General features: G+C 43.4%; 1 protein-coding gene across 1 annotated transcript in view; it reads left to right on the top strand.

Annotated features, from left to right (window-relative positions):
• The first annotated feature begins 10,425 nt into the window (after nucleotides 1-10,425).
• ABL2 (ABL proto-oncogene 2, non-receptor tyrosine kinase) overlaps nucleotides 10,426-18,112 on the top strand; it is a 74,794-nt gene continuing 67,107 nt past the window's right edge. The window contains exon 1 of the mRNA XM_048860723.2: nucleotides 10,426-10,724. Coding sequence (XP_048716680.1) covers nucleotides 10,550-10,724 — 175 coding nt within the window. The 5' untranslated portion in view covers nucleotides 10,426-10,549. The remainder of the gene's footprint in view (nucleotides 10,725-18,112) is intronic.

Genomic DNA, 18,112 nt, shown 5'->3' with positions numbered 1-18,112 from the left:
ACAAGTGTTGCACCAACAAGTGTACCTAATCAGTAATTACACTGTGCAAATCAGGTACTAATTCATACTCCTCATAACAGCAGATGCAAAAGCTTGTACTCATTTTCATTTGGTGGCAGCATAATCTTCCAGGGATATAGGCAAATGAATGATATCTCTAATTTCTTTATTAGCATAGCTATCTAAACCCATTTGTGCCTTAAACAGAGGTTTGCAGCCACCTTATCAACAGCTATATTTCAGACAAGAAAGTATTCACCCAAGAAGTCTTGTGGACTGTTTATTACACCTTCCCCAATCTCTTGATCCAAGCCTTAGGCCAGGTTTACACTACAAACTTATGTTGATGCAAGTTATGTAGGCATAAACCGCATACTTGGCTCCTTGTGTTGGGAGTGCGCATACTCACCGGGAGCGCTCGTATCAATGCACAGTGCAGTTCACCATAGGAAGGGATCCCTGCGTGCAACCCGCCACTATCCAGCGGACTATCTTCTGGGAAGTTTTGGCAATGCGTGATGGGACTGAAATGAGTTGTGGAGGGGTGAGCTGGAGCGTGGGCTCAACTTCCTAGTGTGCAACTGTCTCCATCCCATTACGCCATCTGTATCCCTTTTTTGTATCTGAGTGCCTTTTTTCAAAATCCCACAAACCTGTGTCACCCTCTTTACTCTCTGCCATCGCTGACAGAAGCATGGAGCCTGCACATCTCTGCACTATTGTCATGAACATTGTAAGCACAGGGCACATGATCCTGTAGTATTTGCAGAGCTGCAAGAAAAACTGAATCAGTGGGGAACACGACACTTTCTTGGAGGACAAATTGCTGTGGGACATAGCAAGAACCAATTCAAGGTTATTGATGGAGTTCATGGCAAAGCTACAGTTGGTGGAGTGCCGCTTTTGGGCTCAAGAAACGAGCACTGACTGGTGGGATCGCATCCTAGTGCAGGTTTGGAATGACAAGCAGTGGCTGCAGAACTTTTGGATGTGCAAGGCAACATTTCTGGATTTGTGTGCCGAGCTGGCCCCAGCCCTCCAGTGCAGGGCCATCAAAACGAGAGCTGCACTGACAGTGGAGAAATCAATGGCGATTGCACTGTGGAAACATCCACTGCCAGATTGCTACTGATTGGTGAGAAATCAATTTGCAGTTGGGAAATCCACCACATGGGTTCATTGTCATGCAACTCTGCAGAGCCATTAATAGCCTCCTCCTATGCAGGACTGTGACTCTCGGCAATGTGTAGGACATAGTGAATGGATTTGTAGCAATGGGGCTGTCAAATTGTGGTGGAGCTCTAGACAGCACACATATCTTTATTTTGGCACCAGACCACCTTGCCACAAAGTGCATCAACAGAAAGGGGTAGTTTTCTGTGATTATGCAAGGACTGGTGTATCACTGGGTACACTTCACTGGCATCAATGTGGGCTGGTCAAGGAAGGTGCATGATGCTTGCATCTTTAAGAACACAGGACTTTTCAGAAAACCGCAAGCAGGGACTTTTTTCCTGACCAGTGGATTACTATAGGGAATGTTGAAATGCCAGTAGGATCCTGGCCAACCCAGCTTACCCCTTGCTTCCTCGCTTCTGAAGACATACACCAGCCATCTCGATTGTTCCTTGGTGCTGTCGGTGCTACCGACTCAGCAAATGCGGAGTGACAGTTGAATGTGCTTTTGGTTGATTAAAGTGATGCTGGCATTGTTTACTCACAAGATTGAACCTCAGTGAGAAAAATATCCCAATGGTTATAGTTGTGTGCTGTGTCCTGCATACTATATGTGAAGCAAAAGGGGAAAACTTCCTGACAGGGTGGAGGGCAGAGATGAAGCAGCTGTCTGCTGAGTTTGAGCAGCTAGACAAAAGGGCTATTAGAAGAGCTCAACAAGAAGCTATATGGCTCAAGGAGGCTTTGAAAGACCATTTTAACAGTGAGCCACAGTAGCGTGTTTTGCTGTACTATGCTCTACCTGGCCCTGCTCTTTTGTGACCTCTTTGGAACTGCGTAGTGATTGCTGTACATGTAGGAATATAACATTGTCAATACATCTATTAATTTTGTTTATGGGTTATCCTATGAGTTGTGTTCCACTGTCAGTATCAAGTAATTGGTAGCAGGTCTGAAAGCAAAGCACTCAGTAGCAGATGCTGTAAAGTAATAAAGATGAGTTAGGTTCTAAATAGTAGGCATTTATTTTGTAACAGAATTCAGTGCAAAAAAAGGAAACTGAAATTTTAAAACAAATATATTTAAAACTTACTAAAATTTAATAAATTAAGAGAACAGGACTTATGAAGGGGAAAGTACATTCATGTCCATTTCAGCTACACCTACACCATCCGTGGCTTTCACGGGTCTGTGTATGTGAAGCTATGGTTTTCTAATGTCTGCTGGGGAGGAGTGGTTGGGGCAGTGCAGTGGTCCATGATGCCACGTGGAATGTTATGGGGGGTAGTGGTGGTTAGAGAGGTCCCGATATTGAGTTCTTAATGGGCTGCAGAGGGATGTGAACCCAGGACTGTTGAACCTGCCAGTTCACCAGAGTGTGTAGAATCTGTGTTTGCTGCCTGAGAAGCCCCATTACATTCTGGTGCAACTCCCTCTCCTTTTCCTGTGCCTTTCTTTTCTACACTTTTTCCTTCTCCAGGCTCTCTGCAATGTTCATCCTCCAAGTCCTGTGCTTATGGTCCAATGCAGCACTGGCTTGCAGTATCTCATTGAGCATATTGTCACGAGTCCTCTTTTTTCTCCTCATCTGGCTCAAGAGTTCCACGGATGTGGAGGGGGAGACCTTCAAGGACACAATGACAGTTGCTGCAGATAAAACACACAGAGGTACCATTGTCAGTATATTCACCACAGAAAGTGAAACTTAAGATGAAGAACTCACTCCCCTTACTCCCCTAAAGTTTTAAACACTACCTGCTCATTTGAACTTCTGCTTGACATTGCTTGTGCACAGCCCAGCCATGGTGAGTACAGCCTGCCGGGAGTTAGGAAAATGAGGAGGGAATTGCTCACTTGCATGAAACTAATAGCACAGAGCATTGGCACTGAATACTGATACCATTTTCTCCAGTCAGTGGTGATTTTAGCTGGTATTTTAGTCCTGATGGTAACAAAGGCAGAGAGAGCACAGCTATTGCTGGCATCCCAAAGCCACTCAGACACATATGCTGCTAGCCAGTGTACTGCAATGGTGCTTGCCAAAGTTATTGCTGATTGCTGTGGGAAAGTGTCCGACCATGGAGGAAGAAATAAGGCAGCCATCCCTAGAAGCCTTTGGGAGGGGATTGCAGAAGACCTCCATGCAAGTTTCATCAAGATCTCTCAGGAGGATTCAAGGGACATCCCTGGGTACATAAACAATCTCCCCTGCTTAAATCTAGAGGGGACTGAAAAGCACGTAGCAATTCTACCTCTTCAAGCATGAATTCTCCATGGACTGTATTTAATGAAAAGTCAAAAGCTGTGTCCTGCTATTTTGGGGTGCCCTTCCTGTAATGGAAAATTAATGTACAAACTTTCCGAAGTTCCTTCCCTTGCTTTGGGCTTGGCCGTGCTTGACTGGTGGGACTGCAGTGAAGTCAAAAACAGGCCCTGGCTTGCTATGCAGCTGGATCCTCTGGTCCCCCATCCTCTTCCTCCTCACTGTTTACAACAGAGGCCTTTGACTCAGGCTTCTCAGAGGTACAGATGATGTTGTGTGGAGTGGTGGGGTCTCTGCCAAGCATGTCATACAGCTCATTCTAAAAGCAGCAGATCTGAGGCTTGGCACCAGATTGATTGTTGTCCTCCCTAGCCTTCTGCCGCAGCTACTTGGCTTTCACATGACCCTGCTGCTGGTCCCTGTCTTAACCCTTCTACTGCATCTCCTGAGCAATCTGCTCATAGATGTCCACATGTCTGTGACTGGTTTGGAGCTGTGCCTGCACAGCCTCTTCTCCCCACTGCCTGGGAGATCAGATATCTCTTGTCTACTTCAGGCTGGAGTGCATCTGGAGCGTGTAGCTGGCACGGTCAGCTGGGCATTTGCACTGAATAGTGAAGAACTGCCCGGTGTACTCACCAAGCTGGACAATCAGAAAAAGAAATTTCAGAAATTTGCACTGCTTTACAGGGGAGGGGAATTTCCAGTCTACATGACCTGTGGGCAGTGGAGTTCACAATGGTGATCACATCAGTCAGTATGGGGCATTATGGGACAGCTCTTGGAGGACTGTTATGGCTGACTTACGTAACACAGTGTCTACATGCATGCTGCATCGACCTCTGTACATCAACCTTGGCTCAATGCCACTTGTGGAGGTGGTGTTACTTTGCCAGTGTAATGGGCCCCTGACATCGGTGGAGGCAAATATAAGTGCAGACACATGCACAACTATGTTGACAGAAGGCAACTTACATAGACATAACTTTGTAGTGTAGACCAGAGGCCTTATGGTCTGCAAAACAGTAACAAGTACCATGTTGTCTGGGTCCAATCTAGCCAAACCATTCAGCACAATTAATGTGCTTCTCTTTAAAATGAATATACATATACACAAATTTTCAACAATTTTGTTGTGCCTCAGTTAGGGTTGCTACACATACAATATACATGATAAACACACAGATCTTCTTCAGGTCTGAGAAAGGTACTCCCAGTATCATAAATTCTTAGAAAAACACAAAACCTATCAGTCAAAAAGGACAAATAGGACTGCCATGGACACATTACAGCCAGGGAACTAATTCAAAATCTTCCTATTAAAAATTTATTAAGAGAAACCAAACAAAATCTATATAGAAGACTCAAAGGACATAAAATCTAACCCTCTACAAAATTTTACATTGATTGACTGCCTATATACAGGTCAAGTCAGGAAATTATACCCTGTTTCAGCCCACTTTAGAACAACACCTCAGTATGGATTTGCTATTAGGCACCTCCATGATGTGATGAAGTTATGTAATGCACTGCAGCTGCCATGGGGGCTGATCACCTTGTGCAAGCTGCTACAGGCACAAATTGTAGTATAATGGATTTGTATCTGAGTGATCCCTTGTACTCAGGTTCTATAGTTTGTAAATGATCTGATGAATGCCCCGCATACCCCTTGTGGCAGGCGTAACTCTCTAGAGCACCAGCTGTGCTTTCCTTTGAAAATTCTCAGGTGGTTCAAGCATCACTTTCACTTTTATAGCACACACAAGTGACTAATCTAGTCTCAGACAGCCATTTTTGATTTAGACTTCAAAAATTATTTTATGTTTATGCCTCAGAAGAAAATTTGTGGCAGACACACTACATTAATACTGAATTGTCAAGTGCCAAACCTGAGAGCATGTTGTTCATTTTTGTAAATGTATTAGAAGAGGAGGGTGTTAAGAGATTCTACATTGGACCCCAATGTCTGGGGACATCTAGTGAACATTAAAGATGGCATGTCTATCATGTTAACACACTGGATCAAGTTTTTCTTTAGTGTAGCATCATTCAAGACAATGGTGTTAAAATAAGGATTTAATTCATCCCTGTGTGCTGTATGCTGTTGCTAACTTGGAAAGCTTCTCCAGAAAGAGTTTATACACATCTACAAAGTTTTCTAATAATTTAGAGGGTGAAACAATTTACATAAATCAATATAGATCTGTAATTTACATACACAGTGAAAGCTTCTCTTTCCCGACATCATAATAGTGTCCAAAGGCCTCAATCAGGATCAGAATCCCATTGCACGAGGCACTGTGCAAACACACAGGTAGACACCATCCCTGCCCAGGGTGACCATTTATGTTAACCTGTTACTGTGTACAGCTTTGATCCATAAATGATATGTGAGCTGGGAAAGGAGGAGAGATTATTCCCAGAATTATTTTTTAATTTGCTGAAGTATTTGCTTTAATTTCTGTTTCATGAGTCAGAAAAAAAAGCTGCCCCATGAAGATACAATACTTGAGTTCAAGAATCCTGATATAGCAACAGATTTATTCTGCAGCATTTCCCATGCACAATGGATACATCAAACAAATAAACAGCCCTGTCAAGGCCAAGGGAGATTAGGATGACATCTAGAGGCTGTTGCATGTACTGTAATATAGAACATCCAAGAATGTTCAGCCAAGAGTATCATTTCATTGGCTTATCATTTTAACTTCACTTTTTGGAACAGAGACTGCATGCAGTGTTTGTGACCAGTTGACCATTGTCAATGTTTGGGAGAAGGGGTTGTGTAATTTATATACCGCAGATGCTTTTAAATTAGTGAATAAGTGCTTCTGGCAATGTCATATTTCTCCCTAAAGTATCATTGCAATCTCAAAAAGAAAAGGAGTACTTGTGCCTTGGCTTTTTGGCAATTTTCCCCCCTCTTCCAAACTGCTTATGTGACAGAAAACTCATTGGAAGACAGAAATTGTCAGGACAGAATTTGTAAGGAGGCCTTGTTTATGGATATTGACAAACCTTTTCAGACAAAGTTAGCTTTATACAAACAACTTATTCCTGATACTACATGAGGCTGGTAAAGTTACAGTTGATGATAATAATTAGCATTAATACACATTTTTCCTCTTCAAAGCACTTTGAAAACATTAAGTAATTAATACTCAGACTACTCTGTGGATAAATAATGATTAGGCCCACTTTAAGGATAAGAAGGGATGTGGCCAATGGGCACACAATGATAAAGTGGCAGAAAAAGAATTAGAATTTAGGAGTTCCTTATTCATATTCCCATTCTTGCTCCACTAGACTATTAAGAAGCTAATGAGTCACAGCATATTGCATGGTTTTCAAAGTAGTATTAGATTATATAAAATAGTAAACACTTTGCAAACACATGCAATAGGTTTTTACAGTCTTACCTCACTCCATCTCAGTAAGAGGTCTCATGTGACTGCAGCATACTCCATGCTCAGCACAAGCTAGTTATGCATGGATATCATGGGATGTCATAAGATCTAAGGAATAAAAATTCTGTTTTAAACTAATAATGCTGAATACCCTTCCGAACATCCCCTCCCCCCCCCCCCCGAATATAAATATTCTCTCAACATTGGCACATTCTTTTAAAATGCTGATAACCTTCCTTTGGAAAGTGCTCTGAGATCTATGGATGAGAGGCACTAGAAAAGCTAAATATTATTGCTACTCATTTGAAAGTGGGGTTCTGCTCTGAAAAGTGACTCTGTAAATGGCATTGCAGAGTTTTAGGTTTATTGACTATCAACAATTCCCATAACAAATGTGTTCAGTTTCCAAGTAAAAAAATGTTATTTTTAACTGCCGTCCCTGCAAATCTAAGATCTGAGAATAAGCTTGATTTTTTTTTCACCACATGCACCATCATCAATAAAAGGTTCCGCAGGCCAACATATACCTGGGCTGCCCTATTAACTTTAAATTCTGACCTCTGTTCTATCTGTGCAAACCAATGGGTTGTGCAGGAGTCAGTGACTGGAACTTGGTAAATAGAATCCAACTCATTCAGTTATCTATGTTGTCTCTTAATGGCAAACTGAAGTAAAATATATGTGTGTGAATGTGTATGTGTGTATATATATATATATATATATAAACAACAAGGAGTCTGGTGGCACCTTAAAGACTAACAGATTTATTTGGACATAAGCTTTCATGGGTAAAAACCCCACTTCTTCAGGTGCATTTAGTCTTTAAGGTGCCACCAGACTCCTCGTTGTTTTTGTGGATACACACTAACACAGCTACCCCCTGATACTTGTATATATACAAGTATATATATATATATATATATATATATATGTAATTTATCCCTAAAGTCAGCAGATTTGTCTCCAGTACACACACAAAGAGGGCTGATCTGTCGTTAGAAAGTGCTTACAGTCACTTTTTGGAGTACAACCATGTTTAAGAAGGAAGAAGCACTGAAATAACATTTTAGGCAAAGATAAAATGAACTGTCTTGCATCTTCATTGCAAAATTCCTCACTCCCAAATAGGGATGGGCTAAAGTGATTTGAAAGATATTCAAATCTTTCCAATGTAATAGGTTCCAGACTTTTAAGTTATATAGTTTCATTCTGAATTTGTTTGCCAAATAAATCATAGAAACTGTGAATGTTTTTTCCCTCTGTGTATACCAATAAGTTTAAGTGAATAGTAATTAACTGTGTCCTAATTTAGTGTAGATAGTTCTATTCAGTTCTACTCAGGTTCTTCTATTGTGCCTATCAACATGGCATCTGGGTACCTTACAGAAGTTTATTAAGTGATGTAACTAGCATCTCTGATATGTAAGTCACTTTTCCTCCCTTCTCAGCTTCCCAGGAGGAAAATTGTGAGAATTATTTTTTTTAATGTTTTTCATTTCTGTTTTGCTATGTGTTTTTATTACTGAAGGCAAAGTTGAAGAAGTGTGCCTACATTTGGAATGGAAAGTGCTGAAGTTTGAAGTCATTCTTAGGTCCTACAGGAGTTCATTCCACAGTCTTCAACCAGTCTCTAAAAAAGAACTTTCTCCTACATAAATGAGCTTTCCCCTTGTGGTGGACAGCTCCACTGTGCTTGAGGAACAGTTGTCAACCATGGTCTACATCCCAGACTTTTAAGTGATTTTTAGGTATCCTGGGCCCAGGCCACTGAGCACCATGAAGACATGGATTTGAATCTGACTCAATATTTTATGGGAAACCATTGTAGTGAGCAGAGGACAAGTTTGTTTAATCACACGTACTTAGGGAACACATTGGCATAGGCACAACCTGGTGATGTGCTGCCCATCCTGCCAGCTTTGGCCAAATGAAAAAATTAAGAGGGGAGCAGCAAAACTGAAAAACAGCAAATTCTTCCAGTGGCCCAGAGTCTTGCAGTAGTCACTCCCTCTCTCTCCTCCCATATTTATTAGTTTCCATACTTCCAAATGCTTACAGTTTGTAGCTGGAACATTAGTTGATATATGTAAAAAGAGAAGGAGTACTTGTGGCATCTTAGAGACTAACAAATACAAGTACTCCTTATATGTATGTAACAGCAACTGTAGTTGAAAAATTGTCCATTATATGCCTCCATATAATTCTGTAGTTAACATTAAGATGTCTGTTTTTGTTTTATTAAAGTGATTATTTCAGTTAAGGTGGTCTTGGGGAAATCACATATCATTTCTCATATAATCAGGGTATATATTATTATATATTATTATATATTAATTATTATATTATTATATAATATATTATTTTATATTATTATATATTATTATGTTAATGTTATTATATATTATTATTATCAGAGAATAATAGTTCATTCTCTGCATGACTATTAATGGACAAGCATTTGACCTATCTTTTGATATATTCCTCACCTTCACTGTTTATTCTTTTTACTCAATACCTTAAATGGGAAAAAATTACATTAAAAATGACCAAATATTGGAAGGATATAAAAAAGCAGAAGAAGAGGACCACCTTTGAGAGTCTAAGTGTATTTACGAGTGCTACAACAGCATAGCTGCAGCTATTCCACTGTAGTGTAGACACTTACTACAGTGACTGGAAGCGTTTTTTCCATCACTTCTAATAAATCCGCTCCCTCGAGAGGAGGTAGCTAGGTTGACCGAAGAATTTTTCTGTTGACCTAGCTGCATCTATAGTCGGGGTTAGGTTGACCTAATTACATCGCACAGGGTGTGAAATTTTTCACAGCCCTGAATGATATAGCTAGCTTGACCTACACTTTAGGTGTAGCCCAGCCCTAATATTATGAAATGATCCTATGGCACTCACCCTGATCAGTATTTCAAGTGTCCCAGGCAGAGTTTTACAGAACCGGGGAAGAGCTTGTGTTCAGAAAGAGCACTCTGGAACAGAAGAATAACAGGGTAGTGCAGCGGAGATAGATAGTAGGAGCCATATAGGGAGATAGTGGAGGAGAACATGGAAGGGGTCAAGTGGACAGTGGGGAATAGTCAGGATGATACTGTAGGTGGGTGATGAGGAAGTGGGGGGATGGAAAAAGTGGGGAAGATTAATAGGTGTGGTCTAGGGGCTGTCAGGGGATCGAGAGGAGGATGGTAAGGGCAGGTCTGTTACTGGGGCCTCAAGGGGACAGTGCAGGATGGAAAGGAGGGATGGAGGTTGGCAGGGAAGAGATGGGGTGTTCAGGGGGTGGGGGTGGCAGGGAGTGGTTGCTGTGTGATGGCAGCGACGGGGCGGGTGAGCAGGGCGTGGCTGGGTGACGTCAGGGGGGCAGTGGCGTCAGGGGAGGGCGGGGGAGGTTGCTGGGTGATGTCAGGGAGGGAGTGGAGGGTGGAGCCAGGGGGCTGGCGGTGGCAGGACACCCTTGGAGGACCGGAGGTGGGTCTCTGGGAGCCGCTCTGTTCCCTCTCCCACAGCTCTGTGGTTAAGATGGCGGCGGGGGCTGAGGGGGCGAGTCCGTGAGTCCCAGGCCGGAGCGCGGCGGGGCTGGGGGCAGCCCTGTGGGGAGCCGCCGGGCCGCGGGAGCAGGAGGCCGCCTGCCGGGTGGGCAGCGGAGGCGGCATGTGAGTGAGGGCTGGCGGGGGCCCAGGACGGCAGCGCGGGGATGGGCCAGCAGGTGGGCCGCGTCGGGGAGCCGGGAGCCGGGCTCCAGCAGCAGCCGCCGCCGCCTCAGCAGCCCAGGGGAGCGCGGGGGAGCAGCGCGGCCAGGCCCGCGGGCCGCAAGCGGGAGGCGGCCGGGCGCACCGCAGAGAGCGGCTTCAATATCTTCACCCAGCACGGTAAGGAGGGCGGAGGCAGCTGCCGATCACTGGCGAAGGGGGCGCCCCGGGGGGCGGTGGGGCAGGGTCTGCAGTGGGAAATAAGAGCAGGGGGAGCGGGGGTGAAGTAACAGCGACTGCGGAGGGACCGTTGAGGGCAGCCGCGCCCACCCCCTCCCCATCGCTGTCTGCGGGGGCACCAGCCCCGTGCACCCCCTTCCCGATCGCTGCCTACAGTAGTCTGCTCTGGCGTGTCCCTCTCTTGAGATCTGTGGAGGGAGGGGGCTGGAGCTGCTCCCAGAATGATTTCTGCCAGGGCACGGATGGGGTGTGGGCAGCCCCAAGCATAGGGTCGGGGTGAAGTGCTCACTCAGGGAGAGTGATGTTATGTGGCTGTACAGCCAGATTTCCTGCCTCTGGAAGGGGAGCAATTAAAGGATGCTTCTCTCCTGAAGTGCAACACCTATAGAGGCTCTTATTGCTACAGAAACTTCTATCTAGCTGAGTAGCTGCTATGCAAGGGGGCAGCGATTTTTGCTGCCTCTTTATTGGTAAGGATGTGTCTTTTGTAGACAAATATGAATGAAAAATTGACACAGAGCTACAAAGGCCCTCTATCTTAGCAAAATGTCTGTGAACATCATTGGGATGGGTCTTACCTTGTCAGACCCTTGTCTGTTTGAGGGGGTAAGTACTGAACATATTTCTGAGCTATTCTTACTATTTAACTTCATTTCAATTGCTGACATAGCTTTCTCATTACTAAAGATCTATGGAACAGGATGTTTTTGTTCTTGGCCTAGCTTTAATAGTCAGTATATCTGTCAGCTGACTTAGGTGAAGTCCAAATTTGTCATATTTTTTCACTCTACAGAAATAGAATACTGAATATGAAAGTGAGGTTACAGGAAAAGGTCCTCTTCAAAAAGCCAACAATTTAAAATACTGTATCTTTGTAATTTTCCTGTGCCTTTTTTGCCCATTAGTAGGGGTACTTCATCCTGTAATACATAGGTCAAGGAAGGTTGAGAAGTATGATAACTGAAAGCTGTACACCTTAGCAAAGAACATGAGGAGCTGAAGTCTAATGTTGGTGCCTTTTGATGATTTCATTTTTTTAATCTTGAGGACCTGAATCTGCTACTGAGAGCTTTATCGATTTTATTTCAGCTAGGGCAGTCATGCTCCAGTGTTCATGTGGCAAAACTGCTTCTGACAGCTTAGCTCTTTCTGTGCCCAACGGAACAAGTATATGCATTAAGATCCTTGACTGCTGGTTACAGGTTTTTTAATGTAAACTCATCCACTATGGCAGCTGACATGCACAGCATTAGTAAATCAATGATACAGGCTTGTGGACATCTACCACCTGACATAGGCAGAGTGTAACCTTCAATGAAAATTCACTTTCTAAATATACACCCTGTATTGATGAGATTCTAAACATCCTTTATACTAAACAGCCCATGGACTTTAGGGCATTGTCAACTTAAAAAAAAGAAAAAAAAAGTTACTTCTGTCCAAATGTCTTGTGTGCTACTTGTGTTGCAGGTTGAATCCAAAGTTGCTATAATAGAAAGATTAGAGAGGAAAAAATTCAATGGGACCTTGTATAGTCAGTTTCACTGTTTCCTCTGTACAGTCAATTAGTTTTCCTTGTGTGGGTCTTTCACACAGCATCATAGGAGAGAAAAATTATTAAAAGTAGGAAAATTATTGTAAATCCCCCAAAATGGCTGAGGGGCTCGGGGGCAGGTATAGGTGAAAGTACTTTCTAACTCTTCAGTTTAATGTTGAAATCATAAATCTTTATCTCCACAACAGAGCTGCTATGAAAGCCTGATCAAACAGTCTAAACTATCCCTGTAATGACCAAGTGGCTCTCCTTGGTGTTTTGGTAGCAAAGAAGGATAGCGATAACTGTTTCTGGACTGAGGCAGTGCTGGGAAGAGAAATTATTTTCACAGGAAGTACAATATAGTAGATCGAACCATTTTTGGTTGTTTAAGTGTAATACAGTTAAGGTTAATTCACATTCTCTTTACTCCAAATTACTGTAAATGCTCTTTCATATATTGCAGTAGTACCTAGAGGTCCTAACCAAGTCTGAGGTCCTGTTGTGCTAGGTACAGAACATACAATGGAATAAAAGAGTCTGTGCCCCAGAAAGCTTGTCTGAACTGCGAAAGCTGGGAGAAAAGAAAGGTTTTATTCACATTTTGGGGAACGAAGGCACATAGAGATCCTTCTGCTGTTGCTGAGCTGATTATGTCCCCTGCAATTCCTCTGCCCAGCACAAGCTCCTGCTCTCCCAGACCCGCAGGCTGATGTCTCGTAGAACTAAGGAGAGAGGGAGCATGAAAGGAAGCCAGCCTCATAGCAGAAGAGCTATAGATTGGCCATTTAGAAAGAGCATTTCTCTGTGCTAGTAGTAACTTAGATTATTAAGACAAAATTACAGCAGCTCAGTTTTTCACTATTTATACTGCTTGCTTTTAACTCTCAGCTTGAACAATGAAAACTAGTCAAGATAGTTTCACTGTCACGCTCTTAGTATTTGAAATAGTTTCGTTCCAAGCAGTTCAGGAGGTGTTTTCATAGGATGTGAGACAAATAGAAATCTGACTTTTTAAAGATTTTTTTTTTTTAAGAAGCCTGGATTCCCCCCTGTGCAAAAAATCTAAATTTGTGCAAGTTACAGCTCTCACCTCTGAATCCCCATGTTGCCTCAATAAATGCTTCAGTCCTGTTAGAATTGTCCTCAAGTCCATTTACACTTCACTAGAACTGATTAGTCCCTTAGAGACAAGAACTCACTCAATGGGGAGAAGTTATTATAGTGAAGTCTATACTATATTATAGTCAAGGCTAAATTCTTATCTTTAAACAGTCACCTCAGTCAGCAGCCAAAGCCCTCTGTGCAACCTTGGTGCAGTTAGAGAAGCAGGAGCTCACTTCCCTTTTCCAAGGAGGTTCCTCAATCTGCTCTTATTTCCCCTTGGATCCATTGGTTTCTCTTGCTCCCCCCCTTCTTCTTTATTCCCTTCACTCTTGCCTCCCTGACACCGTTCTGCTTGCTGACTTGACCTAGCTTTCCATTAATTTCCGTCACTACCTGGACCCAGTTTGCCAGATCTCCACCCTCCCAAGGCTTTTTCTGTTGGTATTGCACTTAGACTCCTTCCTTCTCTCGCCGACTGCCAGGGAGCCTACTGATCGCAGGATTCCATCCTTTCTCTGGTGAGCAGGGCAGTGCTTGTAGCAGTGTTCACTGTATGAATGATAGATCAATGTTCTTATCCCTTCTATGTGCCCAATTATAGTGATTGACCAGCACAGCCAGTCAGAGGCTGAAAATGAAAACCCTCCACCTGCCTCCATTTTTCTTGAAACACCAGCAAATGTGAGGAGATATAGATGATTGGCCAGTCCAATCCCTGGCTTTTCCAAATTCCTCCTCAAGCTCTGCTCAGTAAGTTGCATCCTATGCTGTACTACCAGCAGAGTGCACCTTGCTAAATCTGTGTGTACTCTTGCCAAGTGCAGTTTGGGGTGTCACTGGCATTTTAAGTCCTTGATAAGGAAACATACAGAAGAACAATATTTCTTTCCAAACTCAGAGTAGACTCACTAATCAAGATTTTTAAGTACAAGTGGGATCTGATCAGCAGAGGAAGGAATGTAAAAAACGGTCTTAATATAAACTGATAAAAAGTTTGCAGACAACACAAAAATTGGGGGTCTGGTAGCTAAGGAGGAGGACAGGCCACTGATTCAGAGTGATCTGGATTGCTTAATAAATGGGGCATAAGGAAACCATAAGCATTTTTATACAGCTAAATCTACACATCTAGGAACAGAGAATGTAGGCCACACTTACAGAATGGGGGGAATCTTTCCTGGAAAGCAATGACTCTGAAAATATCTTGGGAGTCTAATGGATAATCAGATGAACAGGAGCTATGGTCAAGAGAGCTATTGTAATCCTGGGATGCATAAACTGGGGAATCTTGAGTAAGAGTTGAGAAGTTATTTTACTTCTAAATTTGGCACTGGTGTGACCACTGCTGGAATACTGTGTCCAGTTTTGGTACCTACAATTCAAGAAGGATGTTGATAAATTGAAGAGGGCTTAGAGAAGAGCCACAAGAATGATTAAAGGATTGGAAAACATGCCTCGTAGTAAGACTCAAAGAACTCAATCGGTTTAGCTTAACAAAGAGAAGGTTAAGGGGTGAGTCTAAGTATCTATGTGGGGAACAAATATTTAATAATGGGCTCTTCAATCTAGCTGATAAAGGTATAACATGATCCGATGGCTGGAAGTTAAAGTTAATCAAATTCAGACTGGAAGAAAGTCATAAGTTTTTAACAGCATGTAATGAGCATTGCAACAACTTACTAAGTCATGGTGGAGTCTCCATTGTTGACCATTTTTAAATCAAGACTGGATGTTTGTCTAAACTACATGCGCTAGGAATTATTTTGGGGAAGTTTTATGGCCTGTGTTATATAAGAGGTCAGACTAGATAATCACAGTGGTCCCTTCTAGCCCTGGAATCTGTGATTTTTTTTATTCATCTTGGGCTATGAAAAATGGGGGAACTATGTTTTCTTATTACATAAGATATTTTGAAATTCAGATTGTCCTTACACATCACTAGGTCTGCTTTGCCCCCCTTTGTCCCCATCTGCTCTCTCATGCTAGTTATAGAGGTTCAGTCCCATGGAAGGGAAAGAGAGCAGATGTATCCAGAACTAGTATGGGTGTGAGATAGTTCGGGAATCTGTACAATTAACAAACTGTGTGTGTGATTATGAACTCTGATTATATCTTTATCAAGCTGCAAATTACATTTTGAGTGTGTTGTGGTACAGAGCTGACAATAGAGGGTTTTTAAACTTGGAATGGTCCTCAATTTTAATACAAACATCCTAGACCGGGGTCGGCAACCTTTCAGAAGTGGTGTGCTGAGTCTTCATTTATTCACTCTAATTTAAGGTTTCGCGTGCCAGTAATACATTTTAATGTTTTTAGAAGGTATCTTTCTAAAAGTCTATAATATATAACTAAACTATTATTGTATGTAAAGTAAATAAGGTTTTTAAAATGTTTAAGAAGCTTCATTTAAAATTAAATTAAAATGCAGATCTTATCAGTTTAGGGTGATCCTTGCCCTTGCTTTTCCTTGCTGAGTTTTCCAATGTCTGGCACGTATTTGGATACTTTAAGCTGCACACAGGCTTCTGAGTGATTAGTTGTTAACCGGCTCCAAGAGGGACAGAGGACAGATTTCATGTGTGAAAATACCTGTTCACACAGGTATGTGGCTCCAAATGCTGAAAGCATTGCAAACTCACTTTTCTTCAAACAGTTAAATTTCGCTGGCAGGGACGTCCAGCAGGTCAGAATAGAGGCCCCATGATCTGTCTCGGTAGCTTCAAGAGCACTCTGCAGATCTCCAAACTTTGATGCCCACAATTCTGAGCTTTTTAACTGAATGAGCTGCATTTCGAAATCTTCAACAGCCACCCACTGAAATACAGACAAATCCAAGTCACTTTCATTGAACTTTTCAGGTTTAATTAGAAAAGAAAGCATTGGGCCAAATTGCTGGAAATCTTGAAATCTGTCAGAAAATTCTGATTCCAGTTCTTGAATGTACATTCTAATCTCAATGTCAAATGCAGTGCTCTGTTCCACGTGGTGTGATAATGATGTAAGCAGCAAATCAGGCCTTAAAAATATCTCAGTACAGTGGCACTGGAACAATTTTTAAGGTGGGGATGCTGAGCTGTGACCCCCTTGCCCCTGTCTGCACCCCTTACTGCCCCAGACTGGGGCCAGTTGCAGAGCCCCAGGCCGGTGGCCAGGACCCCAGGCTGGCAGAAACCCCCCACGGACCAGTGGCTGGGACCCAGGGCTGGCAGTGGGCTGAGCGGGGCCGGTGGATGGAACCCCGACTGGCAGGGGGCTGGTGGCCAGCAGTGGAGCCCCCAGGACTGGTGGCCGGGACCCGGAGCCAGCAGTGGGCTGAGCGGGGCTGGCAGCCGGAACCCCAGGCGGCAGGGGGCCAGCAGCTAGAACCCCAGGCCAGCAGCGGAGCCCCCGGGACCGGTGGCCAGGACCCAGGCAGTGTGAGTGCTGCCTTTGGCACGTGTGCCATAGGTTGCCTACCCCTGTCCTATACAGACTGGCTCCCACCCAGAAGAACTGGTTTATCTGGGGAGAGAATCCTAGATAACAAAGTCATTTGGTAGAGCACCAATCACCAGTTGAGGCTGATTCGGAAGTCACCTGATCAAGAGACCAGAAGTTTATAAAAGGACTCACAAGGGAAAGGCTCAGGACAAACACATGAGGTTTGGCAGGAGAGAAGAAGGGAATGGACTGACGATGGCCAGAGGAGGTAGATTGGGGAGAAGGCTACATGTTTCAGAACCCAAGCTATGCACTGCAACAGGAGGATGCTGGATGGCTCCAAAAGACTCTGACCTCAGCACAGAGAATGCTCTGGAATGGTAAGGAAACTGAGGCAGAGAAATGCATATAGAGTTTGTTTTTTAATAGATCTGCATGTCTCATAGTATTAAAGAGCAAAGTCTGTGTCATGTGCTATATCTTATCACCTGCCCCCTTGAAGCCTTATACTTTACCTCTTCAAGAAGAGTTCTGGAAGAGGGTGTGCTAAAGCTACAGGGGGAAATTGAGAAGCCAGTACTAGCCCCAGGGACTGGGCCACATAGTCCAAACTCTCAGTAGGGCGTGCCTGGGGATCCCGTGCCAGGGACAGTGACTGGACTCTGGAGGCTTAGAACACCCAAGGTTTTACTGGCTGGATCTTTTCACAGCAGTCTAGTGAGGGAGCACTAGTCTGGATCTGTGTCAGTGTTTCTGGAGGCAGTTCAAGGACTGGTAGATATGTTTTGTTACATAGAAGGAAGGGGAGGGAACCTTCAGTGTTGTGCACCAGGCGGCCATTTAAGAGACACCCTGATTTCCCCAGGGGTCTCAAGTTATCACCCACTGAGTGCTCTGAGCACAGCAGTGGAGTGTGAGCAGTTAAAAACAAAGGCACCACACTAGCATATCAGCCTGTCTCTGGTGGAGTGAAGCCCAAAGACCTAGACACTTCTGCAGATTTGGCAGCCTTATCTGAACTGGCCCTGCAAGTTGCCTTACTACAAGCATGTAATTGTGGCTGTAAATGCAAGAAATGGATCAGGATTGTTAGTTGCTAGTAGTGTATTGTAAAGTCAAGTTTAAATTGAAGTTTTGTAAATACAGTACAATAATTTACTGAAAAATAAACTTTAGTCTAGTAATTTGAGCATGGAACTAAGAGCCAGAGACTTGAACATTATATTATTGACTCAAACACTGACTCCTTATGTGACCTTTGACAATT

Source organism: Caretta caretta, chromosome 8, assembly GCF_965140235.1.
Source record: "Caretta caretta isolate rCarCar2 chromosome 8, rCarCar1.hap1, whole genome shotgun sequence".
In the NCBI taxonomy this organism is placed as follows: domain Eukaryota; kingdom Metazoa; phylum Chordata; order Testudines; family Cheloniidae; genus Caretta; species Caretta caretta.
The sequence above is the reverse complement of the archived record's forward strand: the minus strand, read 5'-3'. Positions and strand labels throughout refer to the sequence as shown.